The 18931-nt window shown below is 48.1% G+C and overlaps 2 protein-coding genes across 2 annotated transcripts; both read left to right on the plus strand.

Annotated features, from left to right (window-relative positions):
* Positions 1-2008: 2008 nt before the first annotated feature.
* On the plus strand, positions 2009-7199 carry TSACC (TSSK6 activating cochaperone). The gene is made up of 4 exons (XM_060252992.1): positions 2009-2073; positions 3501-3527; positions 5902-6045; positions 6988-7199. Exons 1-4 carry the CDS (start codon positions 2028-2030, stop codon positions 7176-7178), a joined length of 408 nt encoding a protein of 135 aa, XP_060108975.1. The 5' UTR covers positions 2009-2027; the 3' UTR covers positions 7179-7199.
* Positions 7200-9652: 2453 nt separating this feature from the next.
* SSR2 (signal sequence receptor subunit 2) lies at positions 9653-18486 on the plus strand. Its single transcript, XM_060253006.1, has 6 exons — positions 9653-9767; positions 11777-11931; positions 13671-13769; positions 15013-15121; positions 16085-16162; positions 17949-18486. The coding sequence occupies exons 2-6, from the start codon at positions 11777-11779 to the stop codon at positions 18057-18059; spliced, it is 552 nt and encodes a 183-aa protein (XP_060108989.1). The 5' UTR covers positions 9653-9767; the 3' UTR covers positions 18060-18486.
* The last annotated feature ends 445 nt before the right edge of the window (positions 18487-18931 follow it).

Genomic DNA, 18931 nt, shown 5'->3' on the forward strand with positions numbered 1-18931 from the left:
CAGCTGGCTTGGCATCGGGGTATGTGGCCTAATATGCAAATGAGTTCCTGCTGGGCATTTTCTGCAAAAAAAGCCCTGGCTAGCACTAATAATCATCCTTGATCAAAGTGGTGACCAAGGTACACTGCTTCTGCACAACCAAGTTGTGTTTATTTACATTATGTATACACACTTTTCTTCCTAGTTGGATCCAAAGTGGCTTACAACATTTTCCCCTTCCCAGTTTTATCTCCATAACGTGGAGGTAGGTCAGGCTGAGAGTGTGTGACTGGCCCAAGGTCACCCAGCAGCATTCTAGACTGACACTCTTAACTGCCACACCACACTGGTTCTCCTACCAGATTAATCCCTAGAAGGGGAGAAGAACTCTGGCAGTTTTTCCCATGCCATGCATTATTTTGTAAAGATCATAAAAACCACAACCACCTCTGTAACCCTTTGCCATCACTGCCACCTACTCCTGCCTGCATTCTTGCCTCTGAGCTGAGGGGCCACATTTGGCCTGTAGGCTGCCCACTGTTCAGTGTATTCAAATGTGATGGGGGGAAAGATCCCTGGGATTTTAATGGCTGCACAGAAGACAGAAGGTACAGCTGAGTGTCATATGAGACAGCCAGTGCAATGCAGTGGTTAGAATGCTGGAACAAGGATTAGGGCGACCTGGGTTTGAATCCCCACTCTGCCATGAAAGCTTGCTGGGGATCCTGAGCCAGGCACACACTTTCAGCCTAACCTACCTCACAGGGAAGTTGTGAGGATAAAATAGAGGAGATGCGAATGTTAGAAACCACTTTGGGGCCCTGTTGGGGAGAACGGCAGGTTATAAGTGAAGTAAATAACAGAGTGAGAGGCCCAAGTCAACAAACTTCCTGGCTGTCCAGAGATCAGGACCCAGTTCTTATAGTCCAACACTGCTAACTAACTACACAGGCTGTCTCTGAGAAACCATCAATCCAGATGTGCTGGACCCATTGTCTACTTCCTCATAACTGAACGAGGCATTTTGCTTGAATAGTTGTTGGGAGGATAAAACAGAGGAGACGGATGTAAGCCATTCCCACAGGGGAGAACAGTGGGGTATAAATGCAGCAAGTACAAATAAATAAATAAACAAATAGTGATGGAAGCCACACCTGCTAACATTGAAAAACATACTCAGGTATGTCATTACAGCCCTCGGTCCTTGAAATGTATTTTCTTTTAAACAAAGAAAGCAAACGTTCTTATGACACTCTTTTCTCTATAACATGAGAAGGAGGGCAGGAAGGTTTGCATCACTGCTTAGTTCTCATGGCCTTTCTTACACACCCAGGGAAATGCTGATGGCCATTTTGGGGTCAGGCAGCAATTTTTCTTTGGGCTAGCTTGGCCATGGATCCTGGAGAGGGGTTTTTTTGCCACCTTCTGGGCTTGAAGCAGGGGTCACTGGGGGTGTGTGTAGGAAGCTGGACCCTGGAGGTCCCTTCTAACTATGATTCTATGCCCAAGTCTGGCCTTACCTCTGCAAAAACAGAGCTGCCAGTTGAACCAAGCAATAGAAACAGAAGCATCAGAAGCGCCTTCATCCCAATATTAGGCCACTGATCCCCCTAGCCCTGACTGGCAGTTCTTCGGGGTCTCAGGCTGAGAAAGGTCGTTCCCAGTATTGGTTGTCCTTTAATGCAAATGCCTGGTATTGTGGCGGGGACCTTCTGCATGTGAAGCATGTGCTCTGCCACTGAGCCAAGGCTCCAACTCAAGTGGCCAAAACTGTGGGAAAGTCAGCAGATAAGACTGTTGAGTGATGCTCCAATTTGTCATTTATTTCTAACCACAGCAGTCTGAAACGGGGGAGAAACCAGATGGTCGTGAATAAGAAACCTCTCCCTCTCCCTCCACCACCAATCAATGGGGAGTTGCTTTCCGGCCTCAGACTTTATTCCCACCCCTTAATGAACCCTCTTGTAACATTCCACTAATTGTACAAGTAATGAGGCTTCCTTTTCCTTTTATTCTCTGTTGCAGGCTCAAACTGCAGCCCTGTTCGGATGGACCCAGATGTAAACCCTCAGGATGAAAAGCAGCATTGGAAAAGTAGGTTGGCCCACCCTCCTCCGGATGCAGGTTCACAAGCTCAGGCTGCATCTTATCATGGAAGTAGGGCTGCCAGGCTCCAGGAAGATCCTGGAGAGCTCCTGGAATCACAACTGATCTTCAGTACAGAGATCAGTTCTCATGGAGTAAATGGCTGCTTTGGAGGGTGGATTTGATGCCGTTATGCCCTCCTGAGGTCCCTCCTCTCTCCAAACCCCACCCTCCCAAAATCGCCAGGAATTGCCCAAGCTGAAATTGGCAACCCGACCCTGAAGCAATGGTGTGGGATCTAATGGGACTGAACTCTTGAGACCCAAGTGGTGGAGGTTAAGGGATGAAGGCTGGTGGGTCAAGGGGCAGAGTCTCTCTGTGCACACAGCCTCTGGGATAGATGGAAGTGGAGGTGATAACATATGAACATATGAAGCTGCCTTCTACTGAATCAGACCCTTGGTCCATCAAAGTCAGTATTGTCTTCTCAGACTGGCAGCGGCTCTCCAGGGTCTCAAGCTGAGGTTTTTCACACCTATTTGCCTGGACCCCTTTTTGGAGATGCCAGGGATTGAACCTGGGACCTTCTGCTTCCCAAGCAGATGCTCTACCACTGAGCCACCATTCCTCCCCTTATGAAGCTGCCTTATACTGAATCAGACCTTTGGTCCATCAAAGTCAGTATTGTCTTCTCAGACTGGCAGTGGCTCTCCAGGGTCTCAAGCTGAAGTTTTTCACACCTATTTGCCTGGACCCTTTTTTGGAGATGCCAGGGATTGAACCTGGGACCTTCTGCTTCCCAAGCAGATGCTCTACCACTGAGCCACCGTCCCTCCATGCACCATGCTGAGGCCCCTCCGCTCCCCAAACCCTGCCCTCTCCTGGATCTATCCCCAAAGTCTTCAGGCATTTTCCAACATAGACCTGGCAGCCCTAATAACCTCCATCTCATCAGGATTCAGTGCTCATCAGTGCTTCAGTAAGATTAGTTCAGCAGTGGGATTGGCTGCCTAGAGAGGTGGTGGTGAGCTCCCCCTCAATGGCAATCTTCAAGCAGGGGCTAGATGAACATTTATCAGGGATGCTTTAGGCTGACCCTGAGATTGGATGGCCTGCATGGCCCTTTCAAACTCTATGATTCCATGATCTAACTTTACACCTGAGCTATCAAGTGGCTGAGTTTCAGTGCCTAGGATCTGCACACACACAAAAATTAAATCAAGTTTTGCTTTGGCGTGGCGTCTCATTTTCTGTAAGGCCCAACCAACCAAGATAGTAGCTACACACGGGACCTCAATTTTAATTGGGGATGTGGTGCAGGGAACTGTGGGGGTTCTGCATCAGAAGGAAGGACTTCAGGTTACAGTGATAGGGAGAAAACTTCTCAGATTAATTCTGTCAAGCATCTGCCCCAATGTAATTGTTGTCTTTTTCAGGCACAAGAAGATCCTCGCAAGTCCCACGTAGGTGTCTTGATTCCTGCTGTCTTTAGATACCTCAACCCAAGCTAAACTTGTTAAATAGTTAAATGTATGAATGGATTTGACTAGGGTTGCCAACTTTTGGGTTGTGCCCTTACCATCTGAAGAACAATGGGTGGCTTGTTCAGGGCCTGCTTGGTAGGAACACCGGAAGAGCAGACTTCCCACAAAAGTTTGCAGTGTTCCCTTTGCTAATTGTTCACTGTCAGTCTGCTGAGAGATAAATAGCTTAAAGTGCCCCTTAGTCGTATCACTTAGGGGAACTGCTTATGAGGGTGCTTAATTAGAGCATGAATGGATATGGCAATGATTGGCTGGGATGGTTTATTGTGCTTCTCCCTGGAAGATGGAAGGGGTGGTATTCCTATCCTCCTGTAGTCTCTTTGTGCAAGTCCTAGCTGTCCCACAAGGTTTTGCAAATTATTGCTACACCTTCTTCCTCCCAGGCATTGGGTGGCGGCTGCACCCCTCTGGTATCTGCTGCCCCAATCCTCAACCAACAGCTACCCAGCCAAGTGTCAGATGAGCTCTCCACCAGGGGATATCTCCCTGGTAGGATGGTTCCCAAGCCTACCCTGTTCCTGCAGCCTTCGGCAATCAGTGAAGTGTTGTAATGTTCCCCATTGGGTTCCCAGGTTAGAGTACTCACTTAGGCATCTGTTCTCAGATCCATTCAGCGGAGGCAAGCTGGCTCAAAACATCCGTTGTTTATTTGCAAGGAGACCACTCCACCAACTAACATCTTCAGCTAATATGCAGAATTGGAAACTGAAGCAAGAGTTCCACACAATAGGACCAAACTAAATCACACAGATATTAGGGGAGGAGCCAGGGCTTTCTTTGGTAGACAAAGCCCAGCAGGAACTCATTTGCATATTAAGTCACATGCTCGTGACACCAAGCCAGCCGGAACTGCATTCCTGCTCAAAAAAAGCCCTGGGAGGAGCAGACTGTTCTTTTACATACATACATACAATAAATATACCACAGGCTTGAGCCCCCACCAGCTTACCATTCTACTGCAGATGCAGAGGCATTTGCAGCAGCAAAGAAGCACCTACATGGGTAGTTTTCCTTGCACTTTCTTTGCCACAGCTGGTCCCCCTCACCTCCCTTCTTGGTAATTACCTGGTCATTGATGCAACTTCACTATAGCTTCGCACTGGTAATTGGCCTATTGCTTTAGCTTACAGTGATGTGTCAATTACTGTTTAAGTCCAAATGCATGCCTTCCTGCCCAGCCACCATTCCCAAAGGCAGGCTGACTGTGATGTCTGGGAAGAATCACAGGAAAGTGGGACAAAATGGAAAGTCAGTGGTATGAGGACAATTCAGTGGGGATAAACTGATTACCATGTTACAAATTTTAGCTCCACAATTCAATGGGGATAAGCTGATTACCCTGTTACAGGCCCCTTTCAAGATCTTTTGAATGCAGTTCCCACTTGGTGAATGCTAGTATTAATCCCACTAAGGTAATTCAGGGCAAACCTAGATAGCAGGCTAAGCAGGTGAGTGCTGCCCAAAACAATAGCCATGTCTTTAGTTCAGCCTCCTATCTGTGACATCCACCAGTTGAACTTATTTGTTTCTTGAACAAAGTTAGAGTCCACTGGCACCTTTAAGACCAACAAAGAGCCGGTTTAGTGTAGTGGTTAAGTGCATAGACTCTTATCTGGGAGAACCGGGTTTGATTCCCCACTCCTCCACTTGCAGCTGCTGGAATGGCCTTGGGTTAGCCCTAGCTCTAACAGAGTTGTCCTTGAAAGGGCAGCTTCTGGGAGAGCTCTCTCAGCCCCACCCACTTCACAGGGCATCTGTTGTGGGGGAGGAAGATAAAGGAGATTGTGAGCCGCTCTGAGATTTGGAGTGGAGGGTGGGATACAAATCCAATGTCATTATTATTCAAGCTATGCATATGAAAGCTTTGTTGGTCTCAGAGGTGCCACTGGATTCTTAGTTCTATTACTTCAGATCCCAGCATAGCTGCCCATCTGGATCTATCATCTGTTTCTTGACATCATACCTATTCTGTGTTTCTCCTGCACCCAGCCAGCAGCAGCCACTGATGTAGAGGAGGAAACATGGAATGGCATGAGGTCAGAACACAAATAAGTGTAGCCTGCAATTAGACTCACAGGTGCTGTTGTCCTGAGCACTACTTTGCCCCTTATTCTCAGGCAGGATAATAATTTTCCAATTAGACAGGAAATAGTAGCAGCTGTTACCTGTGAAATGAATGACATGAGATCATTCCCCACCCCAGAAAACAATGTAGGAATTGATCTCACGTTTCCAAATGTTCAGGCCATGCAAAATATATTTTGCCTCCTCTGTTCTCTTTCTTTCTCAACAGGAGATGAGTCTGAAGGCCCCCCGGCTTCTTTTAAGCCCCTCTGTCCAGCCAAACCCTCACCCAGTTTCCTAGAACTTCCAGCTTCTCATTGGAGGCCTAGCCTGAGCTTTCCAGCAAAGATAGGGAAAGGAAAGAAACATTTCTGTAAGTGATAGAAATCCTGTTGTACTTCCTGTTTGTGTGTAGTCAACAGCCCTGGAAGCTGCAACCTTCAATATATGATGCATTTTGGGAGGTAAACATCTGAGGCTGATTGGCTGCACTGGTGCGATGCCACAGAATGTTCAGTTACTCAGGGAATGTAGTCGTTTGTAGTCCAGCTTCTATGAGGGTAGGAAAATTGCCTGTTTGGATGGGGTTTAGAATTTCACACGAGGAATGGTTGGAGCCTGCTGGGAAGAGGACATGGGAAGTTGAGAGACAGTGAGAAGCAAGACAACTGAGGGAAGAATATCAGGCAAGCAACAGACTGAGGAGAAAACTAAAGGAATGGTAGGTTGGTAAATACCCATCTCTGCGTTGTGGAGTCCTGTGAGCAAAAATTCTACTTTGTGAGCTACTGTCATTAAGGTTGTGAACTACTGCATAACTTAGTTTGCTCTAGAGCCATTTTCCTTGAGCTAAGACAAAAATGTGTGAACTGGATGCTAAAAGACTGTGAGCTAGCTCACATGAACTCAGCTTAGAGGGAACACTGCTCACAAGGTGCCTGTCGAGGGAGAGGAAGGGAAGGAGATTGTACGCCGCTTTGAGACTCCTTATGGTAGAGAAAAGCAGGGTATAGAAACCTACTCTTCTTAGTTAGTTCAGGGACTATGGCTCAGTGGTAGAGTGTCCACATTGCGTACAGAAAGTCCCATGTTCAAGCCCCAGAATCTCCACATAAAAGGAACAGGATGTAGATTATGGGAAAGACCTCCCCCTTGAGATTCTGAAGAGTCTCTGAGTGGATCATACTGACTTTGTTGGTCCAAGAGTCTGATAAAGCAGCTTCACGTCTGAGTCTCAGGGATGGGCGAGGCTATAGATCCATGTAAAGAAAGCCCAGTGAGCCAATAGATGCCTGTATCTCCTTTCCCTCCCCAGCGCCTGAACATCAGCCCCAGGAATGCTTCGGCCTCCTCGAGTGCATTCACAACAACATCCAGGTGCAAACGCAGATTGCCCAGGCACAGCTATCCCTCATGGAGGACATGCAAGAGACCATGAATGTCCTCCTCTCCCGGCAGGAGCAGAAAAGCCAAGAGACTCCAGGACAGTCAGAGCACCGCACCTAGAAAGGGTCAGTCTCCTTGTCCCACCCCTCAGCTAATAGCACTTACCAGTGACCTCCGTCCAACCTCAAAGCCCTCACCATCTGTCCAGAGCAACTGTGCCTGCATGGTGCATTCCGTGACAACACAAGGTCTTTGTATATTACTTGCGGCTGCAGAATTGGGGTTATTGTGCCAGCCAGGAATGCTGAGGGATGCAGAACCAGATGGAACCTGGAAATAAAAAAGAAACAGTTATACATTCTGCAGTATGATTCCCCTCTTCCTTTTGCACAAGAGGGGACTGGATAAACATCTGGAGCAGAAGTCCATTAGCCACAAGGAACGGATGGGACACTATGTCTGCTCTGTGTTCTTGGTGCTTGCGGGGCCACAGTGGGAGGACTTTTGGAGGCCTGGCCCCACTGGTGAATCTCTTGATGGCTCCTGTGTTGGACTGGATGGGTCATTGTCCTGACCCAACATTGCCTCTTTTATGTTCTTACTCTGTTAGGTGGAACATTGCAGAAGTGGGGGAAACATCTGAAGCAGTCATGTAGCCAATCCTATTTGCCTAATGTGACATTCTTCCTATTCTTTGAATATCCCTAATTTTTATTTAGCCTAACAACAGGCTTTGCAAAATAAGATAGGTAGTGCAAAAGTGACTTTCCCAAGCGTATCTGGTGAGTCCCTGGATAGCCATCAGATCTCAGAAGCTAAGCAGGGTTGTCCCTGGTTAGTATTTTGTTGGGAGACCATTAATGGTTGGTCAAGAGTTGTTATACAGAGGCAGGCAATGGCAAACCACCCTGGCCTTGAAGACTCTACAGGGTCATTTGGCTGCAACTTCATGGCACTTCCCACCACTGTCATCTGGTGAGGCTTATACCTGTGCACCAATTTGAACTTGTGTCTTCTCTGAAAAACCAATTAGTAATGTCTTTGTATTCTTATACACATTTATGGAGAACACAGCAATCAGTGCCTATTGGCTACAACACTTTAATGGCCAAAGCCCTCACAATCTGCCCAGAGCAACTGTGCCTGCATGGTGTATTCTGTGACACCACCTGGAGGTTGGCAACCCTAATTTATTCCAAGCTCACCTGTTCTCTTTTGATTCCATCTCAGCTATATAGACCACTCAAACAACCCTTCTTGGCAGCAAAAGCAGCATGCCATGTTCAGAACGTGAAGGTGCCTAAAGAGACATTCTTGATTGTTGACTCACAGCGTGGAGACTCTCTTCCTCTTAGGGTTGCCCCCTTGGCCACCAGCAAGGGAAGGAGAGGATGTAGGACTGCCAGCTCCAGGATGGGAAACTCCTGGAGATTTGGAGATGGCACCTGGGGAGGACAGGGATCTCAGTGGAGTACAATGCCAATGAGTCCACCCTCCAAAGCATCCATTCTTTCCAGGGGAACAAACAGATGTAGTCAGCGGATGAACTGTAATTCTGGGGGGTCCCCAGTTCCCACCTGGTGGCTGGCATTCCTACTTGTTCTGGAGGTCCATACATTTTCCTGAAGAGCTATCTTTGGCCCTGGTATAGAGCAGCCAGGATTAAATAAGCACAGAGGGCTAACTTTAATTGCACAGAAGCTAACTGGGGGGACCCTGAGTTGGGTGGTGCCGTGGTGGAAGGGCCACTTTTAATAGCTCAAAAAAGGGTCCTAAAAGCAAAAAAGGGGACTTTTTTTCTCAAATGACTACAAGTGATCACTGTGACAAATCTCATTTTTAATAACCCCTACTGTGATAATTGCTACTAAGTAGTAATATTCCTAACCTTCCAACCCAAAAAGAGGGCCTTCTCATCAGGTTGTTTTTTTTTAAAGAGCCCAAAGAGGGTGGACACCAAAAGAGAGAGAACACCTAGTAATCACTTTTTTTATGGGGTGGTTTGCCATTGCCTTTCCCAGTCATCTACAGTTTTCCCCCAGCAAGCTGGGCACTCATTTGACCGACCTCGGAAGGCTGAGTCAACCTGGAGCCGGCTACCTGAGCCCAGCTTCCACCGGGATCGAACTCAGATCCTGAGCAGAGAGTTCGGACTGCAGTACTGCAGTTTTACCACTCTGCGCCATGGAGCATAATATACACATTATGAAAAACGAGTATTACGTGCAATGCAATGGTTTTGATTGAAGCAGCCTGACCTGTGAAGAGCTGCCTTCCATTCCCTCTCCTAGCTTCACACGTATGCCTGGTAAAGGTGAATCTGGCTGCGTAGCTTGTAGAAGGAGTACCGTTGCGCCCTGCGGCGTTTCTCTTAAAAGCAACATAGCGGAGCAACTTGCTGAAGACCGCTTTAAAAGCATCACCCAACCTTTTGAGTTTGTCTGATCAAAATATTGCGCCGCTGCCCCTTTAAGATTCCCCCCTTCCTAGTGGCAGACTTTTTTTTTTGAGTCTGCGTTTTTTGTTCCTGGCGAAACGCCGAACTCTGAGGTCACGCCTTACTAAGTCCCACGACTACATTTCCCTGTAGGCTCCGCGACGGCAGGCGAAAGCCACGTGACATCGCTAGTGGCGGGGTTCCGGCGAGCTCAGTCGGAGCAGGCAGTGCTGACGCTCTCTTCCGTTCTGTTGGCAGCGGCAGAAGCAAAGGTGGGAGAATCCAGATTCTGGCATGGGTAGAGGAAGAAAGCGTTTGGGAGGTTCTGGCAGAGAAAATGTAGAAGGTCCCGCAAGAGGGAGGTTGTTTGTTGGATATCTGGTAGAGAAAAGGAGAAAGAGGTGATTGAATGGGAGATGCTGGCAGAGAGAAAAGTGGGAGTCTTGGCAGAGGAAGGTCAAACTTGCGAGTGGGAGGGTAATCCAGAAATGGAGTAAGCAACCTGTTAGGGTCCCAAAAAAGTAAAGGGGATATTCTGGATGGGCTGAGCCCTGTGGGTTGCCTGTCTCTCCCATTCTGTTGCCCTTCATAGGACTACAAATCAGATGCCCAAGACAGTCCCCTCAACTGGTCTCCTGTTGGCTTGGCTCTGTTGCAGAATAAGGTGGGATTGGGGAGGTCGTGAGGCAGTCAGAAGTGGCTGGTCTCTTGCAGAAATGTTGCTTTGGGGCATGGCCTAAACTTTCCCCCTTTGTTCCCTTCTTTCTTTCTACATTCACGGATACTCAGGATCACATAAAATGGGTATTTAACCCTCAAACAGACTTTAAGCAACCTTTAACCGGCTCTAAAGCCTGTTCATTTAGGGAGGGTTTTGGCCTATGTTAAGCAGCTCTGACTACAGAATGGGGTAGGCTAGCTCCAGATTAAATGTACTTTGGAGAGAGAAGCTGTTTAACCCTGAGCTGGGCAAGGTTTTAATTACTCTTTTGCAGTCTTTTATTTCGGTTTTATAAGTTGCCATGGCCCTGACCTGGATGGCCCAGGCACACCTGATCTTGTCATATTTTGGAAGCTAAGCAGGGTTGACCCTCATCAATGTTGGGATGGGAGACCACCAAAGAAGTCCAGAGTTGCTCTGCAGAGGCAGGCAATGGCAAACCACCTCTGCTCATCTCTTGCCTTGAAAACCCTACAAGGTCGCTGTACATCAGGAGGTGACTTGGTGGCACCTCCTACCATAAGCTGCCTTGAGCAAGTTTCCTGGAGAGGTGGCATAAAAATGTTATTGCTGCTTTTCTTGCTGAAAGTAAAAAAAAAAAGATAATAGGTCCCCTTTTCATTGATCTCTCAATGAGGAAAACCACAAAGGGGAGGGAGGCATGTCTTTTTTTAATGGACAGGTGACTTGAAAGGAAAAGGTTATCCCTTTTCCCAGGCTTCCCTACCTCGTCTTAATGTGGAACCATAAACATCTGCTTTATCTGACAAAAGAAAGCCTGTGTGTGTGCGGTCAAATCACTAACCACTTATAGCAACCCCGTGAATTAATGACCTCCCAAATGTCCTAGGGTTAACAGCCTTGCTCAGGTCTTGCAGACTGAGGACTGTGACTTCTTTGAGTCCATCCATCTCCTGTTGGGTCTTCCCCTTTTCCTGCTGCCTTCAACTTTTCCTAGCATTATTGTCTTTCCCGATGATTTTTGTCTTCTCAAAGTGTGACCCAACTACAATAGCCTCCCAATTCTGAAGGCTTCTAATGCAGATGCTGGTCTGGGGTTCAGCCTTCCCACAGTGTACAGACCTCCCCACAGTATACAATTCTGTCCTAACAAATATGGCTGTATGAAGCTGTGCATGATTCAACATGGAGGGGCGGTGGCTCAGTGGCAGAGCGTCTGCTTGGTAAGCAGAAGTTCCCAGGTTCAATCCCCGGCATCTCCAACTAAAAAAGGGTCCAGGCAAATAGGTGTGAAAAACCTCAGCTGGAGACCCTGGAGAGCTGCTGCCAGTCTGAGTAGACAATACTGACTTTGATGGACCGAGGGTCTGATTCAGTAGAAGGCATCTTCATATATGTTCATATGTGTGATGCAAAGTGCCACCACTTTTTTACTTCCCTTTGCAATCTGCATTGCTTCCCACCCTCTTTGAAGACTGCAGGGCTGTCTTTTGCCTGTTTGCTTCCAGAGTCCCTCCTTTTCCCCCTCCCAAAGTCCATCCCTGGATGGTGCCTCCGGTGGGGAGCAAACGCATCTGACCTTCTCTTCTCTCTTGGCAGATGAAGTTGCTGGTCCTGTCTGCGCTGCTCCTCTTTGCCTCCGTCCATTGCGAGGAAGGGGCCAGGCTCCTGGCCTCCAAGGCTCTGCTGAACAGATATGCCGTGGAAGGCAGGGACCTCACCTTGCAGTACAACATCTACAACGTGGGTTCAAGGTAAATCCCGGGAGAGTAATAAGGGAGGGCTGGTGTTAAGAGCTGTTATAGGGTTTGAATGCCCGCTGTCCAGGAAAGACCATTGCTGTGTTTGAATGGAAGGATGGTGTCCTCTTCCCCAAAGGCATCCCAGTGCAGTCTTATTGGACAATTCAGTACAAAATCATCTGCATTCGTTTGGATGGCAAATATTAGGCCCTGGGGGGTTGTGGGTGGCTTGTGGAGGTACAGGTGGTTCCGTCTGAGTCCTGTTCTTGACATTCAAGTGGGCATTCTGAGTTTGCAACCAGAAATTCAGGGCAAACAGCTCTCTGGTATATTCTTAGTAGATGATCTCCAGTGACAACTGGATTGAGGCGGGTCAGCAATACTGTTGCTGTTGGACCTGTTGGCAGTGTTCAACAGTTGCTGGTTCACTGCCTCGCCGATGTGGGGATTCAGGGGTTGGCCTTACAATGGCTTTCCTCCTTTCTCTGTGATCCGGACAAAGGGTGGCGATCGGGGGACGATCGTCTCAGAGGCATCTGCTTAATTGTGGGGTGCCTCAGGGGGCGGTGCTTTCCCCGATGTTGTTTAATATCTATATGCGCCCCCTTGTACAGATTGTCAGGAGGTTTGGGCTGGGTTGCCATCAGTATGCAGATGACACCCAGCTTTATCTGCTGATGGATGACTGGCCTGCCTCTGCCCCAGAAAAATTGTCCCCGGCGTTACAAGCCATGGCGGAGTGGCTCAGGCTGAGTCGTCTGAAGCTGAATCCAATGAAGACGGAAGTCCTTTGTCTGAGTCGTGGTGGCCTGGGAAGGGAAATCCCTCTACCAGCCTTTGATGGGGTGCCACTGATATCGGCGCCTAAAGTCAAGAGCTTGGGGGTGATACCGGAGCCCACATTGGCTATGGAGGCCCAGATAGCAGCTACTGCGAGATCCGCCTTTTTCCATCTTAGGCGGGCACGACAGTTGGCACCCTTCTTAGAGCACTTAGCAACAGTGATTCATGCAACGGTCACCTCGAGACTGGACTACTGTAATGCCCTCTACATGGGGCTGCCCATGTCTCGAACCCGGAAGCTGCAGCTGGTGCAGAATGCTGCGGCCAGGCTGTTACTGGGTCTCTCTATTCGGGATCATGTACAGCCAAGGATTTGCTACAAGGTGCTGGTTATTACCTTTAAAGCCCTATATGGCCGAGGACCTGTCTACCTTAGGGACCGTCTCTCCCCATACATTCCCCAGAGGGTACTTAGATCTGGATCACAAAACCTATTAGAAATCCCCGGGCCGAGGGAGGCGAGATTGAAGGCTACCAGAGAACGAGCCTTCTCTATTGTGGCCCCCCACTTGTGGAACCAACTCCCAGATGATGTTAGAGCCTTGCGGGCCCTTGCCCAATTCCGCAAGGCCTGCCAAACAACATTATTTCGAACGGCCTTCAACTAAAGCACGGAGCTGCTCAACATCATGTTATGGAACTTAGCACCAAAACTGTTGTTTTATAATTGTTTAGTATTTTAAATCGCAATTGTTTAATTTTAACTGATATTATTGTAACTGTTTTTTTACTGCTTTATGGTTTTATTGTTCAATATATTCAATGTTGTTAGCCTGCTTCAGCGGGGAGGGCGGGATACAAATACGAAAAATAAATAAATAATAAATTAGCTCTAGGTTTTTGTCTCCTCTCCAGATCATAGCTTGTTCCTAATATACGGTATTCTCCCTAATCTGTTTTATCTGCAGTGCAGCCTTAGAAGTGGAGCTATCGGATGATTCATTTCCTCCAGAAGATTTTGGGATCGTTTCTGGCATGCTCAATGTCAAATGGGACAGGATTGCACCGTATCTTTTTTGTGCAGAGAGGTTCTTGGTTGGGAGACTCTTGTTAGAATGCCAAGTGCTCCAGCTATGTTTCTAGCCCTCATGGCTGTAAATAGATGGGCAATTTTGTTTCCATATCTCCAAAAGCAAATGAAGATCCCATAAAGCCTGCTGCATCGTTCCTTAATGGGTTGGATCTAAAGTGCTACATTGCTTGAGATTCTTCTTAAGAACGTAAGAACATAAGGGAAGCCATGCTGGATCAGGACACTAGAAGCCCTCCCACTGTTTCCCCTCCCCAAAGTACCAAGAACACAGAGCATCACTGCTCCAGACAGAGAGCTCCAACAACACGCTGTGGCCAATAGCCACCGATGGACCTCTGCTCCATATGTTTTTCCAATCCCCTCTTGAAGCTGTCTATGCTGGCAGCCATCACCACCTCCTGTGGCAGTGTATTCCATGTGTTAATCACCCTTTGGGTGAAGAAGTACTTACTTTTATCAGTTCTAACCCAGCTGCTCAGCAATTTCATTGAGCGCCCAATAGTTCTCGTATTGTGAGAAAGGGAGAAAAGTACTTCTTTCTCTACCTTCTTTATTCCATGCATAATCTTGTAAACCTCTTATCATGTCACCCCTCAGTTCTTGTGACAATTTGGCATTGTGGCAGTGCCGGGGGGGGGAAGTACGTCTGTGGTTCTTTCCTCCTGCAGCCTGTGACAAGCCAGATGCATATTCCAACTGGACTGTGCAGGATTTTCAGATGCTCTGCCTGTGAATTCTGTGTATGTAATGTTTGTGTGACAAGAGCTGGAGTCTTCTGGACTCAATGATGCGAGTGTTTCCTTTGCCTCTTTTGAGTCAAAGGATCCTGAGTCAAATAATTAATCAGGATCCTGCTCTGGATCCTGATTTATTATTGGGTCCTTCTTGTTTTTCTGCCAGCATCCTTCTGTCTCCCCCTTGCAGATCCCTTCATCATATCCAGCCCTGGAGTTTCTCCTGGAGAAGGAATAAACTTCCGTGAAGCAATGTAGCACTTTAGATCCAACCCATTAACATTTTCAAGGAAGAAAGAAAAATGCAACGTCACTTAGCAACTGCAGCAGTATGCTTGATGTTTCTAGTGTACGTTGCAGATTCTAAAGGAGCAATAATACTGAAGGCATCCTCAGCCAGGTGCCTTTACCTCCTTAACCATCGCCTCTTTTTTTGTCTCCCTTCTGTGATGAAATTTGCTTCCTTAACTACTGGCTGCTCAGCGCCAGCAACGTCTCCCACACAGTGGTCCTGAGACCCTTGAAAGCTGGCTACTTCAACTTCACATCAGCTACCATCACATACCTGGCTCAGGAAGGGGGACAGGTGGTGGTAAGTAGAACTTGCTCTGGGGTTGCGTTCAAGGCAGTTGCAAGACCTGTGGGGGTCTAGGTTTTTTTGCTCTACACACCCTGTTACTCTGGATGGCTGCTGACCCACCAACTCAGGCACCAACTCTTATGTTCGCTCTCACACTGTTCTTTTACAGAAGGCCAAAAAGAGCTCCTTGCCGGAAAGGCAGAGAAACCAGCTGCCTTCTCCTTCCTGGAGAAACTCGCAGCAGGAAAGCTGGGTTCTCTCCCATGAGCTGGGTTTTTGCTGGAAAGTAATGCAGAATTGCTCAATGGAGGCGAAAAAGGATGCTCGCCCTTGGTGGGGAGAAGTGTGAATTTACAAAACCTGCAGCCAACGACTATGCTACCCCTCACCTTCACCAAAGGAGGTGCCCTGCAGTATTCCACAGCGCATTTGTGCCGGGGTGTGTGTGTGTGTGTGTGTGCTTTTCCCTTTCTGTCCATGAGGTATCACAGAGTCTGGAGTAAATGGCCCTTTTGATATCCGGTGGATCCTTACCTAGCTTATAGGGAGATCTTTGCCCCAAAGCTGGGAGTGGGTTTGGGTGAAATAAAGAAATCATTCTTTCACAGAGAAGCTTTCCTCCATAAAAGCCAGCTTTGAAGGGGGGTGGTATGCCTCAACCCAGCTTTGGCAGCTCCTGGAAATGTGCTAGATTTTGAGTTTCGATTGCTTAGATTTCCTCGTATTGCTGAACCACCTGGAGGTGGGTGGAGGCCAACCAACAAGCTGATGGTCAGGCTGGGTGCTCCTCTTCATGATCAGCGGGGTAGAGGAGCCAGGAGGCAGGGTCTGAGGTCTTCAGCAGTTTGGGTTGTGGGGTATGGATCTGGCTTCCAAGCTGTTTGGTGTCAGCTATGTCTCCCATGCCACGGTTCAAGCCAAGTCTTCTATTGGGACCTGTAACTAACGCCCCCGCCCCCTCCATCTGATTTTCAGGTCGGCTTCACCAGTGCTCCAGGGCAGGGAGGGATCCTGGCGCAGCGTGAATTCGACAGGAGGTTTTCACCGCACTTTGTAAGTACATGCGAAGTCTGCCTCAGACAACCCATAAGTGCCCCTGATTTTGTAGGCAGAGCAAGCGTTCTGTGTTGTTCATACTGTTGGTGTACCATTGAACAATTTGCTGAAAGGAAAGACTATTGCTTCACAATACTGGAATGATTTCCGTCTAAAGTCTTGACCATAGCTTGGGGTCGAAGAGCCGTGGCCGAGTGGTGAAGCAAATGGCTTGTCTGCAGAAGGCCTTAGGTTTGATCTCTGGCATCTCCAGTTAAAGTATCAGTGAGGAGGGCATCTCCAGTTAAAGCATCAGTGAGGAGGGCATCTCCGGTTAAAGTATCAGTGAGGAGGGCATCTCCAGTTAAAGCATCAGTGAGGAGGGCATCTCCAGTTAAAGCATCAGTGAGGAGGGCATCTCCAGTTAAAGCATCAGTGAGGAGGGCATCTCCAGTGAGGAGGGCATCTCCAGTTAAAGCATCAGTGAGGAGGGCATCTCCAGTTAAAGCATCAGTGAGGAGGGCATCTCCGATTAAAGCATCAGTGAGGAGGGCATCTCCAGTTAAAGTATCAGTGAGGAGGGCATCTCCAGTTAAAAGTATCAGTGAGGAGGGCATCTCCAGTTAAAAGCATCAGTGAGGAGGGCATCTCCAGTTAAAGCATCAGTGAGGAGGGCATCTCCAGTTAAAGCATCAGTGAGGAGGGCATCTCCAGTTAAAGTATCAGTGGGTCCCAGGCGAGTGAAAGGGGCAGTGACCTTTGCCTACCCCTCATTTAAAGACCCCCACGGGGTCTTTACATGGGACCTTCTACATAGAGAACCTCTGCCAGAGACCTTGGAAAGTCACTGCCGAAGTAGATAACACTGATCATATCTGTTTGTTGTTGGATAACTTCAGCAGGGCGGTGTTGCACAGCAGAAATAATGCATTGTGGAGACGTGTGTGTTTCGCTTATAGGGAAAGTTTACCAGAAAATAGGAAAGGGTTACATGGAGAAAAAAAATAACATCCTGACTGACTAGTTCTGCAACTTGCTCAGACTCGTGTCTTCATCATCATCATCATCATCATCATCATCATCATCATCTGGGAGCGAGAAGAAAGAGAAGGAAGCAAACCCCCCCCCCAGCTCCACCCCATATGTACATGACAAACGGCATGTACCACTAATCAATACACCCATTAGCCAGCAGTTATTCTCAAGCTAGCCTCATTAGGAATAATCCCTCTCTTTTACTGGTGGAACACTCTACAGCAGGGGTTCCCAATCCCCGGGCCATGGACCAGTACCTGTCTGTGGCCTGTTAGCAACTGGGCCATGAAGCAAGGCAGAGATGCTTTCAGGACCTGGGTGGACAAAAGAGGCAGCACGGCCTCACTTGGAGCAGGGGACGCAACCTTGGCAGAGCAGCCCCATCCCCCCTTCCACCCGCCAGGGATCCAGGCAAACAAAAGAAGCAGCACAGCCTTGCTCCGAAGCACCACCTCTTTCATCCACCTGGGTCCCAGGCAAGTGAAAGAGGCAGTGACCTTCGCCTACCCCTCATTTAAAGACCCCCACGGGGTCTTTACATGGGACCTTCTGCATGCAAGGCTGATGCTCTGCCACTGAGCCACGGTCCATTGGTGGAATGGCTGCCCAACCTCTACACATCAAGGCCCATTGCTGTTGACAGGTGATACCCCAAGGCAGCATTTGGCTACCTGGGGAAAGGTCACACAACTGTTGCTTTACCTTTTGCCTCAGTATTTCCCTTCTATTATTTCACCCTTTCTCCTTTCCTTTTTTCCCTCTCCAAAAGCTGGACTGGGCGGCCTTTGGGGTCATGACTCTCCCTTCCATCGGCATCCCCCTGCTGCTGTGGTACTCGAGCAAAAGGAAGTACGACACTCCCAAGACCAAGAAGAACTGAGCCATGGAGGTGACCGTTGAGGTTGACTTTGGGAGTGACAGCAGTGCAAACAGCGGCTCCACGCTCTTTTTCAGATGTGGAATTCGTGTGTCGCTGTTCGGGAAGCAGCTGCCATTATTAAAGCAAATGCTGGAGAAACAAGCCTCCACCCCTCGGGGCCATCCTTTCCCTTCCTTTCTCCTCTCCTCTGTGATCCAGTTCTGGCCACGCTGCTGAGAGATCCACCCAGCTTCAATAATGGAGACTCTCCTCTCATCAAAACTCCCCTTTTCTCAGTCAGGAATTTGTTTAGCAAAGAAAGAGGAGAAACCATGAATGCATTCAAATGGGGGGACACTTTGATATGAGTCTGAAACAGAGAGAGAGCTGTCATGTTCTGTGGGAGGGTTTTTTAAAATCACAAAAATAATAAATCACAAATGATGAACCTGGTGTGATTTCTTTTGTTACTGTGAAGCTTCTCAGCTGATGTGTTTCAAAGTGGTATGTTGAAAATAAGTTGCACACTTTGGTATCCTTTAGTGTGCCTGTTGGGTTCTGTTAAGTTGTGTTCAGGAGCCGACCCTTCCCTTCCAAGATCTGAGAAGATGGAGCTAGCCTGGGTCATCCATCTTAGGGCAAGGTGGTCATTTTCTTGACACATAATTAGCAGTTTGAAGTGCAGAATGGTGGGGTTGCCTGTTGGTTGAAATGGGAAGAGCAGTTGTGTAATGGCTATTCAGGTGGATGACTAAGTCATAGAATCATAGAGGTGGAAGAGACCTCCAGGATCATCTACTCCAACCCCCTGCACAATGCAGGAAACTCACAAATAAAAAGGTAAAGGTAGTCCCCTGTGCAAGCTCCAGTCGTTTCCGATTCTGGCCTGATGT

This window comes from Heteronotia binoei, chromosome 1 (genome assembly GCF_032191835.1).
Source record: "Heteronotia binoei isolate CCM8104 ecotype False Entrance Well chromosome 1, APGP_CSIRO_Hbin_v1, whole genome shotgun sequence".
In the NCBI taxonomy this organism is placed as follows: domain Eukaryota; kingdom Metazoa; phylum Chordata; class Lepidosauria; order Squamata; family Gekkonidae; genus Heteronotia; species Heteronotia binoei.

Bases quoted from the DNA above. Each gene is read 5' to 3' on its own strand.
- TSACC (XM_060252992.1), top strand. From the start codon at position 2,028: ATGGACCCAGATGTAAACCCTCAGGATGAAAAGCAGCATTGGAAAA. The intron at 3,528-5,901 runs GTAGGTGTCTTG...CTTTCTCAACAG, and splicing joins AAGATCCTCGCAAGTCCCAC to GAGATGAGTCTGAAGGCCCC. The intron at 6,046-6,987 runs GTAAGTGATAGA...TTCCCTCCCCAG, and splicing joins GAAAGGAAAGAAACATTTCT to CGCCTGAACATCAGCCCCAG.
- SSR2 (XM_060253006.1), top strand. From the start codon at position 11,777: ATGAAGTTGCTGGTCCTGTCTGCGCTGCTCCTCTTTGCCTCCGTCCAT. The intron at 15,122-16,084 runs GTAAGTAGAACT...TCTGATTTTCAG, and splicing joins AGGAAGGGGGACAGGTGGTG to GTCGGCTTCACCAGTGCTCC. The intron at 16,163-17,948 runs GTAAGTACATGC...CCTCTCCAAAAG, and splicing joins GGAGGTTTTCACCGCACTTT to CTGGACTGGGCGGCCTTTGG.